The sequence below is a fragment of the Trachemys scripta genome, chromosome 8 (genome assembly GCF_013100865.1).
Source record: "Trachemys scripta elegans isolate TJP31775 chromosome 8, CAS_Tse_1.0, whole genome shotgun sequence".
In the NCBI taxonomy this organism is placed as follows: domain Eukaryota; kingdom Metazoa; phylum Chordata; order Testudines; family Emydidae; genus Trachemys; species Trachemys scripta.
In genome coordinates, this window is record NC_048305.1 from 51,089,764 (window position 1) to 51,116,727 (window position 26,964).

Consider the following 26,964-nt stretch of genomic DNA (forward strand, 5'->3'; position numbering starts at 1 on the left):
ATTTGGACGGGACCTCCCCATATTGCGGATGGGGAGGGGGGCGTTGGTTTGGGATTACCTGACTCTTACAAGCGGGCGCTGAGCTGCTACCTGTGGTGTAACCCCAGGACCCCTGCAGCTGGTGTGTCCCGTCCCCCCACCTTTCCCCTTCTCAGGGCAGCAGCAGCCTGGATGCATGTGGATGGCTCGGCGGGCGATTGCTTTGGGCTAGCGGAGGCTTTGCTCCGGCCGCCACCGCTTGTCCATGCGGCCGGGCGCTCGGCTCTCCGCTGCTCCTGCCTATCTCCCTGGGATGCCGCCCGCCGCCGCCGGGTCCCTGGGAGAAGCCGAGCGGCCGCAGCCGGAGAGTGAGCGCGAGCCAGCGGCAGCCCCTTTGCGAACCACGGCCGGAGAGGAGACGCGGGGCCGGGCCTGGCCGGGAGCGAGCGGGGCCGGAGGAATGGACCCGGGCCGAGACGTGCAGTGACCGGGAGCAAGTGGACAGCGGCCGGGTCCGGGCCGGAGCGAGCGAGGGGCCCGCCCCCAGCAGCATGGAGCCGCCTCCGGGCGCCCCTGGCGAGCCCGCGCCCTGGGGGCAGGAGCCCTTCGCGGGGCAGGAGCCGGAGGAGCTGGACGGAGCCGCTGCGGGCGTGATGGACCGGATCCTGCTGGAGTCGGTGTGCCAGCAGCAAGGCTGGGCCCGGGTCTATGGTGAGGAGCTCCCCGTGTTCACCAGGCAACCCCCCACTGTGCCTAGCGCCGCCGGCCCCCGGGGGTACCGAGCAACCCCCCGCCACCGCTGTTCCTAGCGCCGCCGCCCCCCGTGTTCACCGGGCAACCCCCGCCTCCGCTGTGCTTAGAGCCCCCGTTCCCCCCCCGTGTTCACCGGGTAACCCCCCGCCCTCGCTGTGCCTAGCGCCGCCGCTCCCCCCGTGTTCACCGGGTAATTGCCCGCCCCCTCTCCCCTTGGGCACGCTGTTGCCCTGGAGAGCTGTGACCCAGCGCAAGCCTTTGGTTCAACTTCATGTGCTCTGGACGCACGCGGAGCGAAGGGGAGCGAAGAGGCTGGAAATCAGAGTCGTTGCCTCAGTTCTTAAGTGGCATGCCCCAGAATTTTGGAAGTTGGGGGGGGTGTCTCCCCTCAGACACTGGGGAGAAGTGGTGTTGCGCTCCAATTTTTAGGTGCTGCAAATCACGTTTATACAAGTGCTTTGCTTGCCTGTTACTGTGAAGCTGTGGCTGACAACAAAGCAAAGGAATATAACGATGTCTGAGACCCAGTGTCTCAGGGTTGAAAAGCTGCTCGGAGCTGTCTCTGCAATCAACTCTTTGCAAGTGAATAATGAAAACAGAGTAACTTCTGAGAGAGAGAGAGAGCGTGCCTATGTAGGTAAAGCCAAACTCCTGGCACAGCCTCTGCTCTCTCCCCATCTCCCACCCCACTCCTTAAAAGAACAGCTCTGTTCAGCTGTGAACGCTGTTGTCAGAAACAGCCCTACAGATTAGGTTTCAGAATGTGCTATTGTTTACAGTCCCCTTTGTCAAGTGGCTGGCATGGGATTCCATCAGAGATTCGGCAGCAGGTTGAAAAGTGATGAACAGATGAAAATTTTTAGTGTCTGCATTCATCCTTCCTTTCTGGTGATTGCAACTGTTGAATGTCCCTATGTAAAGAGTTCTGATTAGCACCAATTTATAATTCCCTCTGAGGAAAAAACATAGGCTTTTAAAACCAGCCGTTTTACAAATTTGCTGGCAGGAAGCACTAGTTAAAATACCCTACGATTCTCTCCCCCCCCTCCCCCCAACAAATGCTAAAATGTCAAGATGTTTATGCTTAGCAGTGCAGGTTGAAACCCTTTGTACTGAGACTATACAAGTCAAATACAGGATGTTCAATTTAAAGTACCCTAGGATCCAACAAATACAAAGATGTTATCATGGAACAATCTACATTTAAACCTTTTGTGTTGCTAGTAGTCAAGTACAGAACACAAATGTGCACTGTGCTTCATTTTCACCCCTTGCCAGCAGGGTTTCTGATTACTATTAATGAATTACTAAAGGCCTGGAAGATACTGATATGGTTGGTCCCGTGGCTCCATAGTTACTGCTGTATATTAAACTGGCATCTCTATTATTTATAGTAAAGGTTGATGAGAGTCTGGAAAAGGATATTAAAATCTTTAGCAATCTGGCTGCTGTACAAGACCCAGTGTTATTTCCTATTCTTTCTCAAACCCTCCCTGGTATGTAACCTCCTAAAATAAACCTGACTTGTATGCCCAGCCTATTCCCAGGCTCTGATTTTGTTTTTAGCAGCAGTATATGCTCTAAGTTGAAACATCATGAAACTTGAGGCTCTTGACCAGTGTCTAAATAGTGGATTAGTGTTTTATTTGTCTTTCTGTAGTTCTGCCTTCTCTTCTGTTTGCTCAAAGCATCTCACAGTAGTTACTCCTGTTACTTGCCTCTAAGCGAAGATTACTCTCCAGCCAGGATCTTGCTTTCCCTCCAGAGAAATACTTGATAGTCCAAACATGTCTTGTGCTCCTAATGGTTGCAATATTTGAGTACACAGTTGCTATATTACCTCTACCTAACACAACTCAAAGTACTTCAAAGGACTTCACAGATTCTTGATTAAATCCAAACCTGTCATGTCCTCATGGTTTCACTCTAGAGGACACTAATTTTATCCCCCTGAAAGAACGAATCCCCCTGACCAAACTCCAGAACTTGGTCCTAGTCTACATGTTTAGGAACAAGTGGTCTTTGATGCCAGTGTCATTCTCTGTGTAGCATCACTCCTGAAGCATAAACATTTTATCTCCAGGATGTCTGAGAACAACTAGTGGCTGAGAAACAATTGACTGCTCTTAGTTTTAGCGGGTACCACCAAAGTTGGTTTTTGTCAGGTATCAATGGGGAAATCAGGCCATCATTCCTATGGAAGATGCATCATATCCAAAAGATCTTCATCCTTCATATTGAAACTGTTACTAGACAGTGCTGGGAGATTAGATGATTGTTGTCTTGTGTCTTGTATAGTACTACGCAAAGTGGTGCTTAACAACATAGTTACACCGATAACACTTTCCTCTCCCTCTTTCCTTTTAGTAGTATCAGCTTAGTGTGTAAGTGATTGCAGAACATAGTGGAGTTTTTTTTTTTCTTCAGAAGGATAGTGTGAACAGAGTACAGAAGAGAGCAGTTTAGCACTGAGCTGTATACTTGTTTAGAATTTTTCCTAAGGTCAAGTCGTGGAGCAAAATGAGAATGTACTTGTGGGGAGAATGTCTGGCACCAGACAATCTGATTGTTGCAGGATATAACCTTGGGTATTAGTGGAAGCAGTAATGCAATTTCAAAATTAGCCATGGTGTAAAACATTAGTTGTTGATAAAGTCACATTGTACATCCTGTTTTGTGTCGTCTGACACTCGCATGCAGGCAGAAATAGTCTGATTTGCCTGTGTACCAGTACAACTAGCTCAAAGGCTGTAGAAGTTAGAGATGTATTCAAACATGATTGTTCAATAAAAGTGAATTTTGTAAGCCAAGGGCTGCAGGTTTTTTAGTTATCAAAACAAAGTAATTACTAGTTCTTATCTTCAGATGAAGAGATCTGGTGGTGGTAATGTCTTCTCTTCCTCCCTGCAGAATTGCATTTTGTTTTGATAGTAAACAAATATTTCATCCTGCTTACTATTGCTTGTGATCCTTTCACAGATTGATCTGACTAAGTTTGTGGGCAGTAAGTCAAATTGAAACAATGCCATGTTTGTACACAACTAAATATGGATTTCAAATCTACAAGTGACAAATGTATAACATATTTTAGTTATTTATAGCATTAAAGACTTGCACAGTTGGTTGAAGAACCACAGCAGCATAGCTAAGGGAAAGGGGAGCAGAAAGCCCAGCCTTACAGTCTGTTGTCTAATAAATTAATACTAACTATTTCACTATAAATGCGTGGGAAGCATATCTAATGTGAAACATTAAGTACAGTTTTCTGTCATGGCAAGAAGAGGAGTTATATAATAGCTATTTACTTTCTTTTCTGAATGCTTTTTATGAACACAGACAACAAAGTATCTTTTGGATTGTTCAAAATGAAAGTTAATTATCTGAGAAGTGATTCAAACAGTGGAAATAATTATTTAAAGCAAATGAGTTCTGCGCCCTCTTACTGAAATCTGATTATTTTTATGCATCTCTGTTCTGTAACTGCATACTGTTCAGTTTGCATCTATCCATGGAGCTTATTCATGATTGTTAGAGGAAAAAGTCCAATTGTGGAGCCGGTAAAATTTCATCTGTAAGCACAGAGAAGAGGATTCAGTCGTAATATCCAATAATTATTGGTCTCTGTGGTATGCAAGTGGTATGACAATGATGTGAATGCAGTAGGACAATGTCTGGGATGTGATTTCAGAGTGACACTGAGGTCTTGTCTGTGCTCGCTGTGATATATCTAAATCATAGTCTAGTTATTTCTATATTTCCTGAGTTAACTTCAATAGCTAATCTTTAGCTTCTTTTTTCCACTGTTTTTTGCAGGTTTGACAGTTTATGCTTAAATGAATAGTTGATGACCTCCTAAATCTATGACCATATAATGCCCTTACTCAAGGACAATGTCAATTCCAAAATCTTATTTCTCTAAGCCTGGTTTCTGAATAATGGACAGTAACAGCAAATATGCTATTTGTCAGTGTGCTAGTTTTAATTGTTCATGATACACAAGTCATGTGAATATTGTGGGATGCTGTTTCCAAGAACCAGTTTTGAGACGCAACTAATGTGTACTAGTTGATGTCTTGCGTTAGAGTCATAGCACGTGAGCAGTTTGGGTAAGAGGGAAGAATCTGTCTTGTCTTAACTAAGAGCCATAATATTTCCCTTATATACCCACACAAAAATGTCCCTTTACAAGATATTCTAAAGCACCTACAGATGTTTCAAATCAGCCCCCTTCTAATTAAAAATAAACAAAAACAAACTAAGGCTGAATTCTCTGCACCCTCAATACCAACAGTAAAAATGAACAATTATATTGAACAGTATGGCTGGTTGAATGTCCAGACTGTGTAACAATGAGTTATACAGCTAGAATTGCAGCATTTGTGTGAAATGTCCTGTGTGGTAGGGGAAGAATCAGAGCTTGCCAGATTTATCTTCTGTCTCATCAGGTGGAAAACTTAACAATAATGATTGTCAAACTTGTTTTTAAGTTAATAATTTTAAACTTAATTTTGAAGAGCAAGGGTATTAAATAAGTATGAAACTGGAATTATCTAAGTATTTTGTGTAGAAAATAAGGCATGCAGGTGTCTGCTAATTCTTGTATATTCATCTTTACATGCTGATTGCTCCCTTCTTCGATCTTATCTACATTTAAGAAACATCTTTTCTGTTTTTGAACAGTGGTGCAGCTATATTTTTGCTAGCAATAATATAAGAGCTAATACAAAGTAGTCTAGGACACTTTCATCACCTTTTCCTCCAATCCTGTGAATTGTGTACATGTCCTTTGTACATGGTGGAAGAAGAGATTGCTAGGTGGGGAAGGGAGTATTCTCTACACAGATTGAAGGGTTCCTCATTCCTCTGTGCATATTGATGGCTGAAAAATCCATTACTTGTTTTTAAAATGTAAAAGGAAGAATAACCCTAAAATCTATGGAAAAATTCCTCTTCTGATGCACTGAGTTTAATTCAAAATGAAGGAGAAAACTAGAATTTTGGTACAAGGTACAAATGGGTTGGGAAGATAATGCCTCTCTGGGACTGTCATTTATTATGTGTTTGTACAATGCCTAACATAGGGGTCCAACCTGGTTGTGGGCTTTAGGAGCTACCACAAGATATTAGTTAAAACTAATTTAAGAGACTCAAATGGCAAAGGAAGTAGGAGCTAAATTTATTACAGGCAAAAATGGTCACATTAGGTCCCTTATGGCAGTCTAAAGAAGAGAGGTTAAATTAAGCCAACGTTTTAAATAAACGAGCTTGATACAAATTGTAAATGGACAGCTGTACCCAGAGAGAGGATTTATTGTTGCCCTCTCCTTGCAGTCACAAACCTGATGTTCGATTGATTCAGAGAATTCCCCAGTGTGTTCCCTGATTTATTTGTCTATACCCACTTGATGGACAGTTCTGCCTCTGCTGGCCGGCTGCAAGTGCCCTCAGGGGAGTGGGAGATGAGGACACTTTGTGCTATTGAAACACCCATTCTAGATAGACTTTCCATCACTGGGAGCCCTGTTCTTTTCCTGGAGTATTGACAATCTTTCCTGGGTATTAACAAGCTGCTGTGTCTCAGGACTAGATCTGGCCTAGTCTTTCTTGCTATTTCTTTCTGCAATAAAGCTAGGTATAGGAGTAATTAACATTATTATGTTTAAGAAGATGAATCACAGAAAATGTTAGTCACATTAAGGTTAATCCGTACATGATGTGATTCAGAGTTTAGTCTGAACTTGGAGTCTTGTCTTGTTGTGTTTTTCCCTAGGTATTACATATCATTTAATATATTAAAATTACTCTTAATCTTTGGAGGCCACAACAATATCTAGGTATTTTGAGGTAGTTTTAGGATGACTTTCTCTAAAACTTCAGCTCCCCGACTCTTGTATTTCAGCCAGACTATTTATCTTTGTCTGAAAATTTTCGTGTGCTGCTGTTTCCTATTTTTAAACAATAGAAAAAAATAGAGATGATAAGAGGAACATAACTGTGACTTACTCTGAGATCATGGGTTCCTTTCAACTGATATATTTATAGAGCCAATAAAAAGTAGCTGAGATTTCGGTTTTATTCCTTTTGTGTGTGTGTGTGTGTATATATGTATATGTGTATATATTTTTTTTTTTAAAAAGGACATAGCAAACATGAAAATCACAACAGGCTTGCCTCCACAGTGATTTAGTCCCACAGATCATGTTAATGTCCACTAGGGAATGTACTGTGCCCCAGCAGGGTCCACGTGGGTCAGTTAGGGCAGATTCAGATTTACACCCCTCTAGTATGGACTAAACTAGAGCATTGTGTAGATAAGCCTATGGTTTAGGTTTTCTATCACTTGTAAGCACAGTAAACACCTAAGATGACTACAGCTGAATGGAGAAAGAGGAAAATATTTTGCTCCATTTTTTTGACAGCACTTTGTGTTCAGTTTTTCCATTGTTGATGTTCAGTATGTGGCCTTTGAACATGGGGAAAATAAAATCTCTTCATTCATTAAAAGTAATGTTGTCCTTTTTTTTTTTTTTTTTTTTTTTTTTAAGAGGTCAGGACACTGCTTAAGAGATGTTCTTTTAGAATCTGGATTACTTTTTTATTTTTTATTTATTTTAATTTTATTTTTTAGTTAAAAAAGCAAGTTTGTATTCTTCTGAGTTGAAGTAGTAATATAATCAATAATATCTAGTAAGCATTGGGAAGTGAAGGGAGCCTTTGTGCTCCAGTAAATTGAAATAAAATTAACGAGTTTAGATTTTTTTTATCTTCTGAAGGAAACTTTTACAGCTGTGAATGCCCCATTAAAAACTAGTCTCTATTCTTTAAGCACTGGCCAGCACTTAGTTAACACATTCATCCTGCAAACTTTGGGAAAAAAGCAGATGTGCAGTATGTCTGATACAGATTTGCATGAGAATACCTGCAAAAAGAAGAACAGGAGTACTTGTGGCACCTTAGAGACTAACAAATTTATTAGAGCATAAGCTTTCGTGGACTACAGCCCACTTCTTCGGATGCATATAGAATACCTGTGCACCTTGACTAGTTTTTGGCTTGATTAAAACTTACAAGCACCTCTTCTTTCACTATAGCATGATGCATACATTAATGGCTTGATAGAAAATACATAATACTTTCTCTGTTTAAGCTGATAAGTAAAAATAGATATCTATCCAGCACTACAACATAGATATGCATGGTGCTTTATGGACAAAAAAATACAGTCCTTGCCCTGAGGGAGTTTATAATCTAGATTGATGACACAGATGACAACAGACAATGGGGTTGGAACTAGAGAGAGTATTACACAGTACAATATTATGAAGTTTTCTTGTTTTTATTGTATATGTAATATTCTATTTTAAAATTTGCATAAAAATAAGTTTTTAAAAACAGAGATGGGAGTGAAAATTTGTGCTGTGAAGAGATAAAAAGCAGAACTTGATGGAGGCTGTATGGCCTGGGAGTTCTAGGAAGTTATTCGGGGAGAAGGGCCAGTATAGGGGGAAGATAACGGTGTCACTTTTTGGAAAAGGGAGTTGTGGAGAGAGATGGGAGAAAAGATGTTGATGTGCAGAACACTGAATGAGAGGATGAAAAGGTTTTTGATTTTTTTGTGAAGGAGGTATACTGGCAGTGAAAAGACTGGTGGGAGAGGAAGACAAATTTGGGACATTATTTTGGGTAGACTGTAGCGGTTCAAGATAAGTGTTAGGGAGGTTGCAGTAGGCTAGGGGGAAGAAGACCATGGCACAGCCAAGGGTTTTGACGGTAGAGGTGGAGAGGAACAGTTTATTTTTGTTTGGTGTTTTTATTTTATTTTATTAGATCTTGTAAAGGAATGAGATGTGATTTCACAATGGATGTGAGGAATTGAGGATTACAATTCTTCTAGGTAGTTTCTTTGGAAACTAGCATTTTTTTTATCACACCCAAACAGTTGGTAATGCTTGGTCAAAGTCCATTGTTTTCTTTCTTGATTTCTCACCTTAACAAAATCTCAGTGATTAAAATATAAAGGCTGGGAATTTGGCAGTATAGTATTGCCAGGTTGTTGTCTTTCCTGTAACTTTGATAGCTTTATCCAAGATGTGGTGGCTTTTCTTTTTCAGGAGCTGGCTTTCAGTAATGGTTTTGAGTCATTTTCATAGCTAATAGGTATGATCTTCTGGGACTGGCAGGAATGTTGCCCCATCTTTGGACATTTTGTCATCTGTGATCTTGCCAGTTGTTCTGAGATTTTTTTCATGTCGTGGAATCCAGTGGAAGGGGGAAGAAAAGAGGCATTCATTAAGGCAGTAAGGCTTTTAGCGCTCTGAAAGGCTCAGAGCTGTTGCTAGATGGTAGTTCTCCAGTCACTGCACTAAATGGTGTTTCCCCTACACTAACTTTTCCCTGTGGTGTAAAAGGGTCAGTGCTACTGTATGGACAACAGTGTGGTGCATTCTATATGAACTTTGAGGTGAGTTGGGTTGAAACAAGCTTGAAATCATGGAAACTTATTTTTCATTTCCTTTCTTGGAGTTTGTCTCCTAAAAGAGGAAGTCTCCATGTAACTGTGAGTGAAGTGTAACTAATTAACTGTCTATTTCCTCTTAAAGAGGATATATCGTGTGTATACTTTTGTTACTGGTACTTAGAGGAAATGTGGGTGGAACTGAGTGTGATTGGGTCTTTCTTGATAATTGCTATTTCTGTATAGCATAGGTAGTTGAGAATTTAATGTATTTGCCTTTTGGCTACTCACATCCATTGATGGTTAAGTGGTTTTAGTTTTCACACCTATTTATCTTGTGATGTTAGCACAGTAGACTAGGGCACTAGCCCTTTAACCCCGTATAGATGGGGAACTGTTGAACTGCAATAAGAACAGGAGTACTTGTGGCACCTTAAGCCTTGGCTACACTTGCAAATGTACAGCACTGAGAGTTAAACCTGACTTTGTACAGCTGAGAAGGAAAAGCGCTGCAATCTGTCCACACTGACAGCTGCCCAGCGCGCTGTCATGGCCACATTTGCGGCAATTGCAGTGCTATTGGGAGCGGTGCATTATGGGCAGCTATCCCACAGAGCACCTCTTCCCATTCTGGTGCCATGGGTTGTGGGAAGGGGACATGGGTGCGGGGCATTCTGGGTCCTGTCCCAATGCCCCGTAATATGATGCTTCGCATCCCTTTGTTTCCGTCCATCTTTGGTGCCATCTTTCAACGGTTTCTGTGCAGCGCTATCTGTCTGCGGGAAATGGAGTCCGAACTGCTGAGGCGTATGCTGACGAGTCTCGCCAGCACGTCACGTTTGGCTGTCGAACTATTCCTTAAGATCCAAAGTGAGGGTGAGGAGTCCGACGATGCTATCGAGCCGCATAATGTGTACGACACGAAATTGCTTGTGGCATTCACGGACATGCTCAGCACCGTGGAATGCCACTTTTGGGCTCGGGAAACAAGCACCGAGTGGTGGGATCACATCGTCATGGAAGTCTGGGATGATGAGCAGTGGCTGCAGAACTTTCGGATGAGAAAAGCCACTTTCATGGGACTGTCTGAGGAGCTCGCTCCCACCCTGTGGCGCAAGGACACGAGATTGAGAGCTGCCCTGCCAGTGGAGAAGTGGGTGGCTATTGCAATCTGGAAGCTGGCAACTCCAGACAGGTACCGGTCGGTCGCAAACTAGTTTGGAGTGGGAAAGTCAACCGTTGGAATCGTGTTGATGCAAGTTTGCAAGGCCATTAATCGCATCCTACTCAGAAGAACCATGACTCTGGGTAACGTGCAGGAAATAGTGGTTGGCTTTGCACAAATGGGGTTCCCTAACTGTGGAGGGGTGATAGATGGGACGCACATTCCTATTCTGGCACCACCCCACCTAGGATCCGAGTACATTAATTGGAAGGGGTATTTCTCTATGGTTCTCCAGGCGCTTGTGGATCACCGTGGGCATTTCATTGACATTAACGCAGGCTGGCCCGGAAAGGTGCATGACGCATGCATCTTTCGGAACACTTGGCTGTTCAGGAAGATGCATGCCGGGACTTTTTTCCCAGAGTGGAAGATCACAGTAGGGGAAGTTGAAATGCCCATTGTGATCCTTGGAGCTCCCGCTTACCTGTTAATGCCGTGGCTCATGAAACCCTACACAGGGAGCCTTGACAGCAGCAAGGAACGTTTCAACTACAGGCTGAGCCGGTGCCGAATGACTGTGGAGTGTGCCTTTGGCTGTTTAAAGGCCCGCTGGCGATCTCTATATGGGAAGCTGGACTTGGCCAAAAACAGCATCCCTGCGGTTATATCCGCGTGCTGTGCCCTCCATAATATTTGTGAAGGGAAGGGTGAAAGCTTCACTCAGGCATGGACCTCTGAGGTTCAACACCTGGAGGCTGAATTTGCACAGCCAGAGAGCAGGGCTGTTACAGGGGCCCTGCGCGGGGCTGCAAGGATTAGGGATGCCTTGAGGGAGCAATTTGAGGCTGAAAACCAGCAGTGATATCTGGTGCCCTGCACGGGAGTGAAATGCAGTAGTTCCAATCTTTAGGAATCAGTGTCTGCTAAGCAGACAAGCAGGCTTGCAGTGCCTGTTTATTTCCTGGGCTAAGGAGTCTTTTACTTTATGCAGTAATAAAGAATGTTTTCAAAGCCAAAGAATCCATTTATTGAAAAGAAACAAGGGCGTGGAGTGGGGGACGGTACAATCACAGATTCACGTATGTCCTGTCTGGTGTGCTACGCAGTGAGTGCTGCACTTCAGGATAGCTATACTGCATGGTGATGGGGGTTGAGTGCAGAGGGTAAGGGTCGTGGTTTTCAGGGCTGGGTGGTGAAGATACTGGTGTTGGAGGCAGCGGGTGGTGTGAAGAACACGGAAGTTGGGGAAAGTGGGTTGGAGGTGACCGTGGGGCACAACGGAAAGTTTTGGGACAAGGGCTGTAGGGGGGGTGGCGTTTGTGTTTGCGGTACTGTTCCTCTTTCTGCATGACTACCAGCTCCTGGATAGCATCTGCTTGGCACTCCAGGATGCTTATGAGTCTATCAGTGCTTTGCTGCCGGTGCGCGGTGCTTTGCCGCTGGTGCACTGCGTTTTCCTGGCGGATCCTGCTTTCTCTCTCCCTCCAGTTCTGTGCTTTCTCATTCTCTTTAATAGATTGCCGCATCACTTCTTGCAGCATGTCTTCTTTGCTTTTTCGCGGTCTCTTCCTGAGTCTTTGCAGTCTCTGAGCAGGCGATAAGAGGGATGGCTGAGGTCTCAAGGTTGATGCAGCTGTATAGGCAAAATGTACCGGTTGCTGCGACTGGCTACTTTCCTCCTGGCTCGAGAAGAGCTCCTGGCTGCATGGCTCCAGGGATTCCGGGGTGTCTCCATCCGGCCTACCACCATCACTCCCGTTTTCCTCCTCCCCCACCGGCTCTGAAATGTCCATGGTGGTGCTCGGAGTGGAGGTGGGGTTAACCCCAAGTATCACATCCAGCTCTTTGTAGAATCGGCAGGTTGCAGGGGGAGCACCCGAGCAGCCGTTTGCGTCGCGGGCTTTGCGGTAGGCACGCCGCAGCTCCTTCACTTTAATTCTGCACTGCAGGGCGTCCCCGTCATGGCCCCGTTCCATCATGTCCTTTGATACCTTCCCGAAGGTATCGTAATTCCTACGGCTGGAGCGCAGCTGGGACTGTACAGCTTCCTCCCCCCAAACACTGATGAGGTCCAGCAACTCGCCATTGCTCCATGCTGGGGCTCGCTTGGCGCGTGGAGGCATGGTCACCTGGAAAGATTCGCTGATAGCATTCCACGCCACGCCGGGCTGAGCAAACAGGAAGGGGATTTTTAAAACTCCCGGGGAATGTAAAGGGTCAGTCACATGGTTGGTTACCTGAGGCCAGGGCAGTAGAGTTTGAACTGATGACCGGAGTGGCTAGAACAGGCATTGTGGGATACTGCCGAATAATTCTGGAGGCCATTCACAGTGCATTGGGCGGCCACACTGGCGCCGCAGCGCTGCAGCGGCAGCGCAATACTTGCTATTCCTCTCGGAGAGGTGGAGTACATGCAGCGCTGCAACCACGGAGATACAGCGCTGCAAATGTCTTGCCAGTGTGGACGGGGAGTGAGTTACAGCGCTGGGGGAGCCTTTACAGCGCTGTAACTCGCAAGTGTAGCCAAGACCTTAGAGACTAACAAATTTACTTGAACATAAGCTACAGCCCACTTCATCAGATGCAAAGAATGGAACATATAGTAAGAGGATATATATACACATACAGAGAACATGAAAAGGTGGATGTTGCCATACCAACTCGAAGAGGCTAATTAATTAAGATGAGCTATTATCAGCAGGAGGAGAAAAAACGTTTGTAGTGATAATTAAGATGGCCCATTTCAGACAATTGACAAAAGGTGTGAGGATACTTAACATGGGGAAATAAATTCAATTTGTGTAATAACCCAGCCATTCCCAGTCTCTATTCAAGCCCAAGTTAATGGTACAGTGAAACCCTGCAATAATGTGATGATTGGGGTCCAAAAATGTGATCGTGGTAAATGCGGGGTTGCATTATAGCGGGGTTACGAAAATGTACCATTTCAAGCCAGTCAGTTTCAAGCTGGTCAATTTCTCTTGGGCAGAAAACTATTTGCCTTGGCGAACTGCCCATAACAGTAACTGAAAGTGTGTAGCAATAATTAGTGACAGCACAATCTAATCAACCTATTAAATGAGCCAGAACCAGCCTGAGAATGGCTGGGTTTGGACTTTGGAAACCGGAGTTTTGGGACCTGGCAGATGGGGCTGAATCTGCTCTCTAGAGATCTGTACAAAGGCGCTCAGCCGACTCCCCTCCACCTGGAGAGCCGATTGCAGTGTTTGATGCTGAGGAGTTGCTGATATTCAGAGCAGAGTTCGTGCCACTGTTTCTGTAGCATCCCTGCTAGTCAGCTTGCTCCAGCAGCGGGGGCTCTCAACCATGCAGCGAGAGAGGGAAACACTTGGGGAGAGCAGGGGAGACGTGCAAGGGGCAGAGGAAGAGCGAGGAGCAGCTGGGGAGGAGAACGGCTCTTTTCGCCAAAAGGGGAAGCAGGGGCAGGGGGGAAGAGTCAGTGGGGAAGGCACATCATTTTTTTTTTTTTTGGCTTGGGGCGGCCAAAGCCACCTTATGATCGCATTATATCCGAATTCACGTTATCGCGGGGCATGTTATAGTGGGGTTTCACTGTATCTAGTTTGCAAATTAATTCCAGTTCAGCAGTTTCTCGTTGGAGTCTGTTTTTGAAGCTTTTCTGTTGCAAAATTGAAGTCTGTTACTGAGTGACCAGAGAGGTTGAAGTGTTTGCCCACTGGTTTTTGAATGTTACGATTCCTGATGTCAGATTTGTGTCCATTTATTCTTTTGTGTAGAGACTGTCCGGTTTGGCCAATGTACATGGCAGAGGGGTATTGCTGGCACATGATGGCATATATCACATTGTAGATGTGCAGGTGAACGAGCCCCTGATGGCGTGGCTGATGTGATTAGGTCCTATGATAGTGTCACTTGAATAGATATGTGGACAGAGTTGGTATCGGGCTTTGTTGCTCAGGACACTGAATAATAGTGAGGTTTCAGCATAAAAGTAGAGGGTTGAGCCTAGTATTCAGAGTCTCTTCAAGGTATTGAGCAATTATTTAATTGTTGCAGCTGATGACCTCTTTATTAATAATGCTGTGCCTGAGAGTAGAAAAACGTCTAATTTATCTAAGGGTACGGCTATACTTACCCGCTGGTTCGGTGGCCAGCAATCGATCTTCTGGAATCAATTTATCGCGTCTTGTCTAGATGCGATAAATCGATCCCGGAAGTGCTCGCCGTCGATGCCGATAATCCTGCTCTGCGAGAGGAGTAGGCGAAGTCGATGGGGGAGCCTGCCTGCCGTGTGTGGACCCGCAGTAAGTATCTTTAAGTTCGAACTACGATACTTCGACTTCAGTAGCTGAAGTTGCGTATCTTAGTTCGAACTGGGGGCTTAGTGTGGACCAGGCCTAAGGTATTCATCACTGTACTATTTAAGCACCTCAAAAATGTTAATGGATTTATCTTCAAAATGCTGCTATGAAGTAGAGAAGGATTCTTTACCTGCTGGATAGATGTAGACATAGTGTAAATAAGGCACAAATAGATCAAGTGACTTGCCCAAGGACACGCAAGAAATTTGCCAATGGAACTTAGATCTCCTGAGACCTAATCCAGTGCTTTATTTGCCTATTTTAGATGACACAGTTTCATGTTTGGGACTGCCTTTAAGTCTGTTTCTTTCCTTTTGTACTGTCACAGCTGTTGACAATCATCTGAAAAGCATCTGAGGCCTTGGCTACACTGGTGCTGTACAGCGCTGCACCTTGCTGCGCTCGGGGGTGTGAAAACGCCCCCCCCTTCCGAGCACAGCGAGTACAGCGCTGTAAAATGCCAGTGTAATCAGAGCCTGCAGTGCTGCACGCTCCCTCGCAGCGCTGCAAGCTACTCCCCTCAGAGAGGTGGAGTACATACAGCGCTGCGAGAGCTCTCTCGCAGCACTGGCGGCGCGACTACACTCGCGCTTCGGAGCACTGCCACTGCAGCACTGTGAAGTCCCGAGTGTAGCCAAGGCTTAACACTCCCTAGATTTAAGCCCTGGAAGGGAGATGTTCTCAGTGGGGAATGCATCCCCCGCTTTTGAGCCAACAAAGCCCAGGTTTGTTGACCTTCAGGACACAGTGTAAAGCTTATCTACTCAGAGTGATAATGGACTGATTTAAGGTGATGATAAAGGAGCTCAGTTCAGCTGACATTGGTCAATGTTTGCTTACATTTGTATGCCTGGTCAGACACTTAATTGGTGCATTTTATACATTACTAAAGAAATGGGCAATTTTTCTTTGATACATTTTCTGATAATATTGTCTACCAAGGATTGAAATTGTAAAACCCTAAGGTAAAGATGATACTGGCAGAATCACTTGCCATACATGCCTGACATCTTTTTACAGACATTTTAGATCCTCTGCCAGTGGATAATGCTTTCAGATTCAGTGGTGTTTGCCAGGAGGCTTGACTGACAGCAGTTTTCCACAGTAGTTGGGAATTTTGTCTGATCTTGTTTAGGAATATAGCACAGAACAAGAGTAATAAAAATGAAGTAAGTTGAAACGGAAGGCTTACTGAGTGTCACTGCAGCTGAGACACTGCTTCAAAATAGCCAGATTTGTTATGTTTCCTAGATTGGTTGAAAGGGCTGTGAAAAACTTATTCCATACAGCAGATGCACAGCAAACGTACAGTATTGATTCCCAGTGGAATATCACTGCATTTTTTTATTGGTTGTTTGTTTAAGGCTTTTCTAGCACCATTTACGTCATTACAGAAATGCATCTAGCAATAACAAATACAACATACTATGTCTCCATTTTAATGTTTGTTTACAAATCAACAGATACTTCATAGCTTCTTTTGAGAATTGGAAATGAGAAAGCAGGAATAGTATTATGCTACCCAGCTACTATCAGAAGTAGATAGTAATGACATATGGACATGAGAAGGTTCTGTCCCACTGCAGCATGTTGGAAGCACTTGCATATCTCGTCATGCCAATGAAGGATGATGTTGATTGTTTACTTGGTAGTATTTCCATGAATTCCATTGAGTTCTTCCTTCCTCCATTAGCCAAGACCCAGTGGATTAAAGTGTAAAATAGCCTTTCCTTTCTGAGTATAATGGATTTAAATCCAGTTTAAATTGGCATTAGAAGAATTTTGTGACTTTGCCGAAGTGAATATTTGTCTGCAACAAAAGGTTGTTTTTCAGTCTTCCAAAGTTGACAGCCTTTCCACTTGGAGAGGTCTTGCACTGCAGTAAATGACATTGCAAGTAAAGATCATGTGTACTGGTAGAGTTGTGTGTAAGAAGGGTGTACAGAATTTTTCTGTACTGTGCCTAGTTCCATAAAGTGCTAGTCTTTTCTCATTTTTATTCACTCAAATTAAGAAGGAAGTCCCCCAGACCCCATCTTTTCCAGCACAGATAGGCCTCAGGAAGTGGGGCATGAACTTTGTTAGGAATTCTAACCTGTAGTCAGTTGGTGTAAATGTCCACTAGAGACCAGAAGGAGACCATCCAACTCATTTTCCTTTTGATTGGGATACGAACCAATTCTCTAAAGGTGAAATCAGCCTACTGTGCTACTTAACCTCACTGAACGATTATTTAATTGAATTATGTGTTCCTGATATGCACTGGTCAGTGCTGTGAACTCTGCCATGGTCCTGGCCATTAGAAAAGCGTAAGAAAATGACCTAATAGTGATCCTCTGGGTGTAGAAAACAGAAACTGGATTCTTACATACTCAGGTTGGCAACAGTTTGCAGCAGAGGCTGCAGCTGATTAGCTACTGCTTCACCAGTAGGTATTTCCTTAGATATTTCAGCTGCCATATTTAGTCAGCCAAATATTATATAAACACAAAATCAATTTATAAATCGATCTTATCCCCTTCGGGGCCTGCTAAGTGCAGTTTGGGAAGAATCTTATATATTTTTTTTAAAGAGACTGGTATTCAGTAAAATTTTGTTGGTAGCTTTTTATTTTTTAATGACGAGTATCAAATGGGTTATGAATACACACTAAAAAAAGTGCAGTGTTCCAAGCTGGGAACAATAGCAATTTGTAAAGGAAAACGTAGAGTACATCACTTACTACACACTCATATTTGTCCCTGAAATGTCCTACCAATCAAAATGTTGCTAACTGTACTTTTGACATCTATTTATAATAACCGTTTGAGTCCACAGCTGACACAGCATCCCTTTTTTGTTTCCAGATGTTTATTGATGCGGCTTCTTCATGATCTGCTTGATGTTCATTGCTTTAGGATCGGTTTCTGCTCTATTTCAAAGTGGATATGTTCCTTTCATAGAAGGAAATCTTATCTGACTAGTAGATTTCCATTTTACCCAGTATGTTTTTAATTTAGGTAGATGCAAACTTGGACATGAGTTTGATGTAGCCTATCTCTTACTCCCAGGATTAGGTGTTTTCTTAGGGCAACTTCTTTCCTTCCTGATCTCCATCATTGATCATTGTGAATTTTTGGGGAAGTGGAGAGAATGGGATGCATGGGTTTCTTCAAAGCTGTCATTTGTTGTTATTATGAATCAGTTAGCCTTGTACTCTAAGGAAATTGACTCATTTCTTATTTTCTCCAGAGACCAGCTGTGTCACATGCCTGTTACTGCAGCCACTTGCACAGCCTAAAGAAGGGTCCTCCTAAGGCCACTCCTGTTTGGGGTTGCTATTACTCTGACCCTGGGCTGTACTTATTCCTCCTCCCCACCCCCCTTTTCTGTAGTTTCTTCCAGTGGTGATTCAGTTCAAGGCTTTGAGCCATATCTCTTGTGAGCTTATGGGGCTTTTCCTTTGTATCTGGGACACCAGGCATGTGATTATTTGTCTAGGACACTAGAGAAATCAGTGTAAGTGGTACAGCTGTGCAGTGTTCAACAGCTACGCAGCTTTTAGTTAAGTCTCATGGAGGAATTAATATCTCAAGGTATTGGATAATTGGAAAATAGTAGCTCACTCCTATAATTTCACCAAATAGATGTAGTTGAACACAGTACCTAATGGTGTCGTCATCTTCAAGTAAACTTTATTTTACATTGCTTTCTCTTTCTCTTTACTTCTGCATTGTGTTTGTAGGAAACTCCATAATATTCTGGTTTCACATTTTAATAAGAACGTTCATACTGGGTCAGACCAAAGGTCCATCTAGCTCCTTATTCTGTCTTCTGACAGTGGCCAATGACAGGTGCCTAGAGGGATTGAACAGAACAGGTTATCATCAAGTGATCCATCCTCTGTCGCCCATTCCCAGCTTCTGCCACTAGAGCAAGACAATAGAGTAGACCAGCTAAGCCCCTGATTGACATTTATCTCATGTCATAAAATAAAAACACAATTCAGCATTCACTGGTAATCTGTGCTCAGGAGAGGGCTAAGACTGGAGCAGTGTACGTGTTGTAGAGCTGTGCATGAAATATGACATAGGTCTTGATCCGGCTCCCATTGACTTCAGCATATGTTGGATCATATTGCTGCATCTATTGATAGTGAGGGCTTGAAAACTCTATTGCTCAATGCGTGGAAAACTTAGACTGGGAGAGGTATTCAGCAGTGTTGGGAGCAACAAGGCCTGAGTGCATAGAGGGAAGTGTGTTTGTTGCAGTTCCTGGCTGTAACAATGAGGTGCCACTCCTTCCCCTTCACCACCCAGTTTGACTGTTCCCCTGAGCAGGAATGTATACAACAGTATGATAGGATGGAGGTAGGACTCCAGTGAACTGGCAAAATGCCATGCCAGAGGCTGGGCTCTGACTAGCCAGGAGCTGAGCATTTGAGGGACCTGCTTTGGAAGCCAGACCCCCACAGCATTTGAAGTGACTAGCAGGGAACCCTGGGGCCTCAAGACCACAGCTGCAGGGGACCAGAACTTTTGCAGATGTGGGGACTAGATCTGCTTGGGAAATCTGTGACCTAAGGGCTGGGCATCTATAGGAGATGGCTGGGAAGGGACCCCTTCGTCTGTTCCTCCATTGTCCTCCATTCTTGGAAAGGGGCAGAATTGGGGATGTGGTGAGGACGCAGGGTCGCAGATATATTTTTCTCCCCCTGCCAACACTAGTAAATTTAGTCCTTAGGCTAGTTGATGTTAGGTGACTTTATTCCAAGCTATGACTTGCATTGGCTTTTCATTTAGTCATCAAAAGAGACTTTCTAGCCACCTACCCCTCTTCAATCCTTCCCCCAAACCAAGGTTGTATTCTGCTCTTTCCAAACCTAATACAATTTGTAATCTGTTTTAAAGAGACGAAGAACATGTTAACAAAATATAAGGGTTGAATTATTTTGCTGCATGTTGGGCTGGCAGAAGGGAGGTGAATGTAACCCACCACCACCACCCTTGCCAGAGCCCATTAGCAGCTCTACTGACTGAGTTGTCAAGAGGGATCACTAGTGACTGCCTTCTCTACTAGGAATGTGCTGCTTCTGTAGCATGGTAGTAGCACTGCTAGCCTGACAGCAAAGAATTCAGCAGGAGACCTGAACTCTGATTTCCGCTAGGACTCCAAATTGCGTAACGGCTGGGCTGCTGGACAGGGCAGCTATTTCTCTCCGACACTTGCCAGCAGAGTGTTGGATGAAGGAGGGACGCTGTTTATGTTGAAGGCAGACATTGCCAAGTTAAAGGCTGCTGCTAAAATGGGCACAGAATATGAGCACTTTCAGTAGTAGCTTTGTGAATTTTGATCGTTTAATATTATTATACATGTCCCATCGTGAGGAAAACAGTAATATTTTATATTCTTCTCTACAATATCTCCCTCCCCCCGCCCAAACCTTTTCTCCCATCCCCCTTTCTTACTTGGAAACTGTACAGAAGCTGTAATGAAGAGCTGGCACGCAATTCCAGAGCTCTGAATAATCATGTTCCCCTTAATGTTATGACTAGCCATTGTGGGCACTATTCCATCTATCTCTCTCTCTTTTTTTTTTTCCCTCCTCCTTTCAAACCTGATTTCAAACCCTAATGCTGTCAGTTTAGAATTTATTTAAAGAGGAATTGACTGGCTCTCTTTGCTCAGTTGTCCCTTGACAACAGAAGCCCGGGAAACATGTTTAGTCTATTTTTCTTTTTGAAAAGTACAAATACAATCTAAGCCAAAAGTAACTTATTGAGATTTCCACAATTAATTCTCTTCTGCTTGGCTCATAATTGTGTAGATACAAAATTAAAGATTTAAAGACCCATGAATAATTATTTATGTTAGGAAAGTCGTTCCAAATGAAACAAAACATATTTTTTTTAATAATGCGACACTTCCAAAAAGTTCTGCACCTGCCACCACTCTAAATTTTGAACTGTTCTCCTCCAAATTTAGAGACCAAATGTTTCTTTGGAAATAGGTAGGAAAATAAGTTTATGGGGCAAATTAATTTGCACGTGATTTTAAAATGTAGTTTGCTTCTGCAGATGGTATTTGAAGTTACTTGGAATGTAGACCAGCACATGCTAGGGCAGCCCCTTAGCTTGTGGGGTGACCACTCTCTTGTCTTCCAGCTGTTTTCCAAGTAATTTATTTGATTTTACCACCTGGCTTCTTTGCCTCATCCTTTAGATTTGTTCTTAATACTCACAGTAAAGTGTGGGTGGCGAGGCAGGAGGTGAACAGCTGCACTTAGCAGCTCCAATAAACGACTTTATGAGAATTGTTTTCACGTTGCACTAATACCATAGGCCTATAGCCAGAAACGAGTGTAGAATAGGAGAGAACGTGGCCATTCCCATTCTCCCCCCTTGCAGCGGGGAAAGAAGGCTCTGACTCAGTGGTCAGGATAAAGGAGGATAAAGTGAATTGTGTGTGCATTATACGATGGCTTTCAGGCTTTTAAGCCCTTTGTCTGAGGCCAAAAATCTTTGTGCTTTTCAGCAACTTGTAAAAAGATAGTATTATGGGATAGAAGGCGGGGGTGCATTTTCAAGTAGTTCAGGAATAAGCGTGAACTTCCTTAGAATTGTAACCATCTGAAACATCTTATCAACTCTTAGGTATTTGGTGAAGGGGAGCGTGATTATTGAGGAACAATATAGCTATTTATGTAGGACCTAACAAAATCAGTGTTTACTCCATTTCTCACTGTCTCCACAGCTCTGCAGCCTTCCTCACTGTAAATAAGTGGACACGTCCCTAAATTATGTTGGCATTCTTGAGAAGGCTGGTGTACAAAGAATTAAATATTTCCCTTAGCTGCATTGCAAATATTGGGAAAATTATATATGTTTGCCAAAAAAGAAGACAGTCATGAGAGATTTTACTGCCAAGCTATAGGGATATTCTAAAAGTGCGAAAAATGAAAATTAATATCAAAACCTTCCTTGTTTTCAGTTGTTTGGAAAGAAATTACTGTAGTTTGAGATAATTAACTTTTCTGTGGGTGGAGAGCCTCTAGGATCTCGTTGTTTCATTTACTTCTCCCCACCCTCTTAGACGTCTCATTATGATAATGGTCTTTATCCTGTGAGGACTGTACATAGCTTCCCTTGTGCTCATCAGTGCAGATCTGACTATCAAGCAGAGCAGGACTTTAAAATACTTAGCTAGAGGATTAAACCTATGAGTCATAAGTAGGCATGTGAGATTATGGGGGTGTACCAAGTGACTGTCTACTGCCAATGCCATGAGGAGAAGCTTAACCAACCCCAGAGTTGCTGAGGAGGAGGAGGGTACAGAGATTCTTACAGGGTTGCTGCCTCTTTGGGATTCCATATTCATGGGCGCCAGGCTTGTAAAATTTTTGGTGGTGCCCAGAATGGGTCCGCAAAGCTGTCCCGTCCATAGCACGGACTGGGGCATCTGCCCCAGGCCCCGCTCTTTGGGGGGGCCTCCACGCTTCAGGGGGATGCAGGGTTCAGGGTGGCCTGGAGGGTTAGCGAGGGGCCTGGTGCTGGCAGTAGCGAGCCACCCGTCCCCAGCCAGCCCCGCTCCGCCCTGTCCCGCCGGCTCCCAGCGTTGCTTGCTGCTGCCAGCACCAGGCCCTCCGCTAACCCCTCAGGCCACCCTGGACCCCACGTCCCCGTGAAGCTTGGGGCTCACCAAAGCGCAGGGCCCTGGGCGGTTGCCACAGTCTGTCCTATGGATGGGACGGCTCTGAAAATATAAGCCCAAACGTTGGTGGAGCACGGGCACCATGGGCCCATATAACTTGCTGCCTATGTCCATTTTCCATATCTGCTTCTGGTGTCTAGGTCTCTTTGGATAAATTTAAACACCCATTTTACTTTCTCCTGGCTATTTGAACAGAGTTCTGGAAGTGCCCTGCAGTCATTAGTGAGCGACATTTTGAGAATCTCTGAATTAGGCCAGAGGGGAATCTCTTTCAAACACTGTAGAAGAGCTCCTGTTCCTTCTCCATATATCTTAGTTACTTTAATACTCTTATCTGTAATTAATGATATTCCAAATTACTCTTCCTCTAGAATACACCCTTCATGGACTTCCAAGGGCAGTCTTCATTGTTTTTTTGGGGGGTGAGGGCAAGGCTGTCTTAAAACATTAGCAGATTAAAATCACTTTAGTTTTGTTTTTTGTGAGGAAAAGGTTAATTAAAGAGACTCTGATTAGTGTTAGTTGTCTCTTGTGAACCTTATAGCTTATCTGCAATCTTTGTGTGTTTCATTGGAGCACCTCCAGCTGTATTGTAATTACATGGGCATTGTTAAGCATTGGATGCAGTCACCTGATTTTTTTTAATGCATTTACACGATCTGCGCAACTCTTTGCGAAGAGGGGTTGTTCAAAATCTTTAAAATTACTTTTTTCTTAATAAAAATCAATTTGGCATTCAAGAGCAGCCCTCCGGTGACCAGCTGGCAAGGACATGCAATGGAGAAAAGAAATGCTATAAGGAAACTGTCATTAGTTTCATACTAGGGGTCTGATAGGTGTCCCCATGGTGAGGAAGGGAAAAAGAATCTATTTCAAAAATGATCTTTGAACACAATGTGCTTTTAACAGCAACCTTGTAAATGAGGGTTCAAAATATGACCTTAGTTCTGTGTGTTGTAGTCCAGGTTTAATGTTAAAACGGGTAGGTGTTGTCAGGAAAGTAAGGCAAGAGAACAGCATTCTTAAAAATCTGAACTGTTCCTAATTCTGTTTGTTCTATTGTGCTTCCCTTCACTTAGCAGTTCAAAGGCATTTTGAAGGGAGAGATTGAAATACCTCATTGGGGGCTTTGATAAATCCACCTGCTGATGGCATCAGATAACTGATTTATCATCTCTCACAGGTGGCAAATCACCTAGACTTGTCTGCAGGACAAGTAACATTTTTAATGATAGCAACAGGATAACTTAAAAATTGTGCTGATCATGTAAATCCTGTTATCTCTGTAATCCAATGGAAACTTTCTGAGCTTTAAAGCGACATCAGATTTGTCTGAAAACATCAAGTAGTAACAGATATCAGGATTTTCTTTCTCAGTTCATTTTAAAATCCTGTTATCTTTGTCATTTTAAATCTCAGTATCAATTAATAGAGCAGGAGGGGAAGAAGGGGGGGAATATAGGAAGTCCCCATAATAGGAATTTAAATTCAAATCCTTCCTCACAAAATAACCATTTTAAAGGATGTCAAGTCAATTTGTATAAGAAACACGATTTGACTGGTAATAGAATCTTTAAAAAATAAATAAAAAAACAGTGTTAATAATAAAGTTGGCAACCTACCACACACAGTGCAAAATACAAAGGAAGCTATGCTCAATCTTAAAAAGAAGTCTCAATAGTTTTATTTAGTTTCTAAGCTCTTTGGACTGTCTACTATTCTGTACAGCGCCTAACACAATGGGGCCCGATTCTTAGTTGGTTCATAGGTGCTACCATAATAAACATAATGCCCTTTCTTCCCTAACATGCTTCAATTTTTTTAATTTGAGTTATCAGAAATCATAGAATCATAGAATATCAGAGTTGGAAGGGACCTCAAGAGGTCATCTAGTCCAACCCCCTGCTCAAAGCAGGACCAATTCCCAGCTAAATCATCCCAGCCAGGGCTTTGTCAAGCCGGGCCTTAAAAACCTCCAAGGAAGGAGACTCCACCACCTCCCTAGGTAACGCATTCCAGTGTTTCACCACCCTCCTAGTGAAATAGTTTTTCCTGATATCCAACCTGGACCTCCCCCACTGCAACTTGAGACCATTGCTCCTTGTTCTGTCATCTGCCACCACTGAGAACAGCCGAGCTCCATCCTCTTTGGAACCCCCCCTTCAGGTAGTTGAAGGCTGCTATCAAATCCCCCCTCATTCTTCTCTTCGGGAGACTAAACAATCCCAGTTCTCTCAGCCTCTCCTCATAAGTCATGTGCTCCAGACCCCTAATCATTTTTGTTGCCCTCCGCTGGACTCTTTCCAATTTTTCCACATCCTTCTTGTAGTGTGGGGCCCAAAACTGGACACAGTATTCCAGATGAGGCCTCACCAATGTCGAATAAAGGGGAACGATCACGTTCCTCGATCTGCTGGCAATGCCCCTACTTATACAGCCCAAAATGCCGTTAGCCTTCTTGGCAACAAGAGCACACTGTTGACTCATATCCAGCTTCTCGTCCACTGTGACCCCTAGGTCCTTTTCAGCAGAACTGCTACCTAGCCATTCGGTCCCTAGTCTGTAGCAGTGCATGGGATTCTTCCGTCCTAAGTGCAGGACTCTGCACTTGTCCTTGTTGAACCTCATCAGGTTTTTTTCTGCCCAATCCTCTAATTTGTCTAGGTCCCTCTGTATCCGATCCCTACCCTCTAGTGTATCTACCACGCCTCCTAGTTTAGTGTCATCTGCAAACTTGCTGAGAGTGCAGTCCAAACCATCCTCCAGATCATTAATAAAGATATTAAACAAAACCGGCCCCAGGACCGACCCTTGGGGCACTCCACTTGAAACCGGCTGCCAACTAGACATGGAGCCATTGATCACTACCCGTTGAGCCCGACGATCTAGCCAGCTTTCTATCCACCTTACAGTCCATTCATCCAGCCCATACTTCTTTAACTTGGTGGCAAGAATACTGTGGGAGACCGTATCAAAAGCTTTGCTAAAGTCAAGAAATAACACATCCACTGCTTTCCCCTCATCCACAGAGCCAGTTATCTCATCATAGAAGGCAATTAGGTTAGTCAGGCACGACTTCCCCTTCGTGAATCCATGCTGACTGTTCCTGATCACTTTCCTCTCCTCTAAATGTTTCATAATTGATTCCTTGAGGACCTGCTCCATGATTTTTCCAGGTACTGAGGTGAGGCTGACTGGCCTGTAGTTCCCCGGATCCTCCTTCTTCCCTTTTTTAAAGATGGGCACTACATTAGCCTTTTTCCAGTCATCTGGGACCTCCCCCGATCGCCATGAGTTTTCAAAAATAATGGCTAATGGCTCTGCAATCTCACCCGCCAACTCTTTCAGCACCCTCGGATGCAGCGCATCCGGCCCCATGGACTTGTGCACGTCCAGTTTTTCTAAATAGTCCTGAACCACTTCTTTCTCCACAGAGGGTTGGTCACCTTCTCCCCATGCTGTACTGCCCAGTGCAGCAATCTGGGAGCTGACCTTGTGCGTGAAGACAGAGGCAAAAAAATCATTGAGTACATTAGCTTTTTCCACATCCTCTGTCACTAGGTTGCCTCCCTCATTCAGTAAGGGGCCCACACTTTCCTTGATTTTCTTCTTGTTGCTAACATACCTGAAGAAACCCTTCTTGTTACTCTTAACATCTCTTGCTAACTGCAACTCCAAGTGTGATTTGGCCTTCCTGATTTCACTCCTGCACGCCTGAGCAATATTTTTATACTCCTCCCTGGTCATTTGTCCAATCTTCCACTTCTTATAAGCCTCTTTTTTGCATTTAAGATCAGCAAGGATTTCACTGTTTAGCCAAGCTGGTCGCCTGCCATATTTACTATTCTTTCTACACATCGGGATGGTTTGTTCCTGCAACCTCAATAAGGATTCTTTAAAATACAGCCAGCTCTCCTGGACCCCTTTGCCCTTCATGTTATTCTCCCAGGGGATCCTGCCCATCTGTTCCCTGAGGGAGTCAAAGTCTGCTTTTCTGAAGTCCAGGGTCCGTATTCTGCTGCTCTCCTTTCTTCCTTGTGTCAGGAAGGAGACTAATCATCTAACACAGACCTATTTATAGTTGGTTTTCCATGTGGATCTTTCACATAGCAATGGGGAGAAAATGAGACATTAAAAATGGAAAATGAGAATGTAGTTCCACAAAAATTGGTATGATTTAGGGGAGGTGCAATATGCAAAACTACTTCAGATTTTTAAAAAAGTTGACTAGAATTCAAGTTGACTGTCTACCTTTAAGTAATTCTTTGCATCTCACTGGTTATTTGTGGTGCCATCTTGGAGTTCACTGCAGTTTGTAAACCGTCACTTTCTGGTAGTGAAGTGTTCAGAAATGAACATGGTATTCCATGTGTGGTCCCAGCAGACCTATGCTATGTGATGTGGTGCTTCTTCATGTGCATCCAAAAATTGCATTGGCCTCTCTCTTTTTTTTGCTGTCTGATAGTGCAAACTCATGTTTAATTTTGTTGCCCACCTTCACTTTCAGCACTTCTAGTTTCCAGGTTTCTATCCTATCCATTATTATGAAAATTAATCCCAGTGTGCACCTCATCACTGTC

At 43.8% G+C, this 26,964-nt stretch overlaps 1 protein-coding gene across 4 annotated transcripts in view; it reads left to right on the forward strand.

The window, feature by feature from the left end:
• Nucleotides 1-280: 280 nt before the first annotated feature.
• The window catches only part of RASAL2 (RAS protein activator like 2), a 272,884-nt gene continuing 246,200 nt past the window's right edge, over nt 281-26,964 (forward strand). For all 4 annotated transcript variants that reach the window (XM_034780315.1, XM_034780316.1, XM_034780317.1 and 1 more), the window contains exon 1: nt 281-690. In XM_034780315.1, coding sequence (XP_034636206.1) covers nt 531-690 — 160 coding nt within the window. In that variant the 5' untranslated portion in view covers nt 281-530. The remainder of the gene's footprint in view (nt 691-26,964) is intronic.